A 6,349-nucleotide genomic window follows, 5' to 3' on the forward strand; every position below is an offset into this window, starting at 1 on the left:
CCCTGAGACTGTAAAGGCTAGCGACGCCCGTGACAGCTGCTGAAAGCATATGGCATATTCTAGATAAGCAATAATAGTCAACTATATAGTCGTTTAGATATCATTAAAAATAGAAGATAATCTTTTAGAAATTTAATATATCACACAATAATTCTCTCGATTAGTTATCTAGCTTCCATCATGTTATCTAAAAGGAAGCTCTAACCACCATATAGTTTTATGATTTGGATTGGTCGTTTATATTCTCTTCTTCAAGAATTGTTGATTTGGTTAGGCCTATAAATTTTTTCTATAAAACATTGTCTAAAATGGTAACAGAGAGTTATATTAGTTTCATGACCTTTTTTCAATGTAAGTTGCTAAGAATTATATTATATGTGGGTTTTAGAAACCATTATCAATTGAGACATATGTATGAAATAATTAACCTTTTTTATCACTTGTAATTCTTTAGACGCAAAATTTTTTTATACCAGCAATCGAAAATACTTTATACTGTAATAAATAGATGTTGTATCAAAAAATATTATTTTTAGAAATGTCTTGTATTGTTTTTATTATTTATATGCTAGTTTATTTTGTATGCAAATATAATAAATGACGAAATATGAAATTCAGAATAATTGTTCAGAGTTGGCAAATTTTAAAATATTAATATAAAATCTGACCGAAGGCCCGCAAATTAAGGAGTATGGGTGTCTTCGTCCCCCATAAATTTTTTTTTAGTTGAGCCCCCTTAGATTGTAAAAGCTAGCGACACCCCTGATTTTAGGTACAACATATTATAAAATCATTATCTAAACAAAAATTTTAAAATAGGTGATACTCAAAGTTAATCAGTTTACACATCCCCTCTTTGCTCATATATTTCGCCCCATTTTCTTGATTTTCAAAGTAACATTTTTATAACAAAAAACTAATTATATAAAATATAGATGCTCTCAACATATCAAATGATTTCTAAAATAATTCAGAAATGTTACATAATTCTTTTAAATTAAAATATCAGGTGAATATAATTTAGAAAATATGTATAATTATGGGATTGCAAAATCTCTTATAGATTTTAGAAATATACATATTTTTGGTAAATATATATATATATAATCCTCAAAAATGTCAATCAAATTTAGCCAATAGTTTTCTTTTAAATATTATTTGTCCAATCAAAATGTTTACAAATTTGATCAATGGTAATCAACGTGAAAACTAAATCATTCATTCACAAATAACTTCCATAAAAACCATACCACATCACTCTATAACCATATAATTACAAAAAAAACATATGCACACAAATTTATACTAGCTTCAAGGAGCAAATACTTTAGGTTATTACCTTAATTTACCTGTAACCTATATAATTTGGTGTTTAAAAAATAGAGCCCTTTTATATGGTGGAATGAAAGAATCTTTGCTAGATTGTAATGAAATAGAATTAAAAGATGCCCCAAATCAAGCATTTAAAACATTACTCAAGTATATCTATACTGGGAAAATGAGCTTAACTTCTCAAAAAGTAAATATATTTTATTCAATTATTATTTTTTTCGAGATAATTATTTTCTTACGTATAAAATACATGCAACTTAAAATTAAATTATATCAGGCTCAACAGGAAATTATATAAAAATATTGTTCAGTCTGGATGGTCAATATTTTAGCAAGATTTGTTCAAACCAATTTAATCAGTATAAAATAATGCCACCCTTAAGATTTTTTATTATAAACATCCCTCTGGCTAAACTGATTTTTATAGGTCGATTGGATCTGATATTAGTGTTGTCAAGGGCCTGTTTTTGATATTACATGTTTATAAAATAGAAATATCTAGGGATCTACCAATATCTTTAACAGATTGAACAGATATTTCGTCTTTTTAAAAATATTATCTGCCAATTATATAAAAAATTTTATCCAATCCGAAGTGATTTATCATTAAAAATATTTTATAAACTATAAATGATCATTACAATATATTTAAAGGACTTATGTTATTGTATAATTAAATTACAGATATTAAAAAGTATAGAGTAGATATATGTATTAAAATTTAAAACCTAAAATGTTTACAGACTATAGATCAGTAATCGGCTATTATTAATTTAAGAATTTCAATATTGAATTGGATCAGCTTCCAAATAGTACTTTCGATGCACCCCTAGAGATAGCTATATATTTATGCTATTTTATTCATCAATTGTTTTTTTTTTGGAATTTATTTTTGCAAACTGCAGGCTATTTTTTTAAATTCTATTTGACCTAAGAAAGATAGATATTTTTTACATGATATATTTTTTATGCTAAAAATTCCCCCTGGTGCAGATTTTAATGAGTAGTTGAAAATATAAAATTACATCATTTTCTAAGGTTTGAGATGGGTTAGATTTCTAAAAATTTATCAATCGTTTTTTGAAGGCATATATCATTAATTTACCATGAAAATAATTCAGTGTAAATAAAAACTCCAGGAAAAGTAAACCATAGATAAAATCATACTTTTTTTAAAGATCCTAAAAAGTATTTTAAAATTTAAAAAAAATTAATTAGCGTGGAAAGAAATATTCATTAGTGTATGGTAATTGTATAGAAATTGCTGATATAGATAGTCTTTCTACTAAAATAATATTAACCACCAAAAATAAAATTGCACTTACCCTCAACAACGATATCATTAATATAATTTCAGGCCCTATCAAACATTATTATAGTGCAGATTCCATTGAAAGCGATAATAAGGATGATATAATGAATTTTCCAATAGAATTTTTGCATTCACAAACTCCATCCGGTGTGCCACCTCACAAGCTAACACTTAAAATTGGTACAATTGTTATGCTATTACGTAACTTGAGCCCAAAGAAAGGACTTTGTAATGGTACCCGTTTAATCATACGACATTTACATATTAATTTTATTGACGCTGAGGTATTGGCAGGCACTAATAAGGGTTATCGAGTTTTTCTCCCAAGAATAGATCTAGCTCCAAGTGACTCTCAGTTACCATTTACTTTAAAAAGACAACAGTTTCCTATAATTCCCGCTTTTGTGATTACAATAAATAAAAGTCAAGGACAAACTTTTGATCATGTAGGCTTATTCCTCCCTGAGTCCGTCTTTGCCCATGGACAACTATATGTGGCTCTTACTAGATGTAAATCTCAAAATAATATGAAAATTATGATTTTGCCATCAGAATTACAAGGAAAAATTTTAAAAAATGATAAAACATTCACACAAAATATCATATATAATGAAATCTTAAATTCATAATTTGTAAGAAATTTAAAAAAGTCACCAACTTTGTTATTCACCATCAAATCACCAACTTTACATCATCTTCAAAAACGAAACCACCTTGAGCAAAGAAAAGAGAACTTCTTCATCATCGCTAAACCATCTTCCTCACCAACAACAGTAAATTCTATTTTATAATTTCAATTTACACGTTTTATTTCAGGTTATTTACGGCAAACTACGAGCAAGGAAATTACAACATCATCTTCAAAAACGAAACCACATTGAGCAAAGATTTTTGTAATTTTAAATATAAATTTCTAAATCACATCTCAAATTATAATTCCCCATCATTCATGACGGGTGATCAGTGTAATCCTAATGTGAGATATTTTTTCGTTTTTGTTCATTTTTGTAATTTAAAATATAAATTTCGAAATCACATCTCATAAAATAGGAAAATTTCTGATTCATCCATCATCAAATAAAGGTAAAATATATTATTCATCAATCATTGAATAAAAAAGACAATTCATCACTCTTAGTCTTAATGGGTTGGAATTGGCCTGAAGGAGGAGGGGAAGGGGTAAAAAGAATTATCGTAAAAGAACGAATAAAATTCTCCCCGTCAACATCCCCGTCATTTTTGACGGGTTATCAACTAGTTACTATATAAACATCTATAAATTTTCTTATATTGAGCCGACTTGTAGATAGACAAAAGGGCAAAATATTGTTCATTTTTGGAAATTTTCTTTACCAATATAAAGGCACACACAGGTATACAATTTACTGCCTTTGTCTAAGAGCTGATTGTAAAGTTACATGTAAATATATTTAGGGATACACAGTATCCATCCACGAACATGAAAATCATACTACACTATTTGGCAAATTAAAAACATTGCCGGTAAAAGCAACTGTACAACAAAATCCTGTAGATACAAAATGGATATCTATCTAAAGACATTAAACCAACAATGTACTGAAGATCTAGATATATATAATTATCCTGGAGTATAACCATCATTTATTTTGGTCAAAAATAAGATTAATCGTGTTTTAAAACAAGCTCGGCCGAATATTTCTACTAGCAATGACGCTATTATATTGACCACTGACCTGATAAAAACATTGTTGTTAATTACTTAATAAAAAATAGTAATAACAAACTAATTTTATTTGGTTCTGCCGTGTTAGCCATTTTGTCATCTTTTACCAAATTCATTTATATGGCCGGGACGTTTTACACGTGTCCGCGCTTTCTTAGCCAAATATATACTATCATTGGCGTACGCAGCGGGGGGGGGCAGAGGGACAAATCCCCCCCAAGCCAAAAAATGCAGATGCCGGATATATTTTTCAAAAATATTTTTGTTTAGAGTGTTGTGCAGATTTAATTTAAAACATTTCCATATTTTTTAATTCGTTTGTAAATAAAAATTTTAACTTGTAAAAATTGATAAGAATATATAAATATGTTATTTTAACAACTTTTTACAAGTCAAATAATTTTATTTTCAAATAAATTAATAAATATGGAAATGTTTTGAATTAAATTTACACAGTACTATATTAATTTATATTTGTTAATATTTATTCCTTTCTCATATTAAATATATATTTAATTACATTTATTATCACATTCATCACTAAGTTTATCAATTAATTTCGATTTCAAGTTCTCCGGCGTAATATTATCTTATTATTTTCAAATTTTTAGTGGCGTAATATTTATCTACCATTTTTAAATTTCTAGTCAAATAATAATTATTCTGAAATTGTCCAACAGGGAGAAAGAAATTGCAACCTTGTCCTACGAGATAGAGTCTCCGCCATCAAGCAGTAACAGCTTTTATGGAGTTAGAAGAGCCGATTATTTGCTATTACTGATATATCACAATGGCCTGAAAGAAATTTTTCCTTAGAAGCAAGAAAATTATTGGATTCAATGCTTATTCCAAATTTTTTTTCTCATTAGAATGTATAACTATTTTATGTATTACTTTTCAAAAACATGATGACTTGATTAAGAAGATGAGAATAGCAGAGAGCATTTTATTAGAATTCAAGGAAATTAGGGCTAATTTTTATGAAGAATTTCATATTTTATATGTTATTGTTAAGTAAAAAGCAGAGCTATACGTGTTTAATATTTGTCTCACTCGACTTGCAGCAAGGCAAGCTCATAGTTAAAACATTAATATAGGATCATTAGAAGGGTATATCTTAGATACAAATACATTTATAAACCAAATAAATGAATGGTTTAATTTCATTATGCAGCACTTACCAATCTGCAAATATTATTTTCATAAAAGCTTTCCCAACCTTTTTCAGATGGTGATAGAAAAAAAAATATTTGTTGGATTTTTATCATGAAGATGTTAAAGTATCTTATGATGCCTTATTAGCTGAATAACTATGTTTATAAGATTAACTATGGTTGATACATTCCCCAAAAATGCTATGGATGCTCTGCATTATTTCAAACACATTTTAGATTATATTCCCAATGTATTAAAAGGGTTTATATATATTAGCAATTCTTCCCAATAGTAAACTAATGAGAGAACATTCTCTTTTTTAAGAAGAATAACAGAGCCCTGCTTAAAGATTTTTACGGCTAAGCTCAATTTTCAGGCCCGGCCTTTTTTAAAATAAAATTTTCAGGCCATACACGGATTTTTTAAAAATAAATTATATTTATTTTTGATTTTTATAGCTAATAAAAACGATTTCAAATATAGGCTGTTTTAAAATATACAGTCCGGCCCGGATATTTTTTTAAAAAAAATTTTCAGGCCCGGCCTAGATGTTTTTTTTAAATTCAGGCTCAGCCCTGGTGTTTTTTTAAAAAATTTCGGGCCCGGCAATACCGTCCGGCCTGGGGGCCGGGCCTGCAGGTCTCTGAAAAACATACCAAAGTACAACTTTTGAAAGTAGATTGAAAGATTTGGATCTTTTGAATATTCATAGGCATTTGACAACAAGCAAGGATGAGATAATTGAAAAAATAGCTCAATCCCAACGAAGATTGGATTTTACATTGTAAATATATAACATACAAAATACAATTATTCCCTAAGCTATTTGTGTATTAATTTATATT

The 6,349-nt window shown here is 28.0% G+C and overlaps 1 protein-coding gene across 1 annotated transcript; it reads left to right on the forward strand.

The window, feature by feature from the left end:
* Positions 1–1,402: 1,402 nt before the first annotated feature.
* On the forward strand, positions 1,403–3,273 carry LOC135928659 (ATP-dependent DNA helicase PIF1-like). Its single transcript, XM_065465115.1, has 2 exons — positions 1,403–1,519; positions 2,551–3,273. The coding sequence occupies exons 1-2, from the start codon at positions 1,403–1,405 to the stop codon at positions 3,271–3,273; spliced, it is 840 nt and encodes a 279-aa protein (XP_065321187.1).
* Positions 3,274–6,349: the final 3,076 nt, after the last annotated feature.

The sequence above is a fragment of the Gordionus sp. m RMFG-2023 genome, chromosome 4 (assembly GCF_954871325.1).
Source record: "Gordionus sp. m RMFG-2023 chromosome 4, tfGorSpeb1-WG-v2, whole genome shotgun sequence".
NCBI classification, from domain to species: Eukaryota; Metazoa; Nematomorpha; class Gordioida; order Chordodea; family Parachordodidae; genus Gordionus; species Gordionus sp. m RMFG-2023.

Excerpts from the sequence above, each read along its gene's own strand:
- LOC135928659 (XM_065465115.1), top strand. The coding sequence starts at position 1,403 with ATGAAAGAATCTTTGCTAGATTGTAATGAAATAGAATTAAAAGATGCC. Across the intron at positions 1,520-2,550 it reads TGAGCTTAACTTCTCAAAAA|CGTGGAAAGAAATATTCATT; the intron begins GTAAATATATTT and ends AAAATTAATTAG.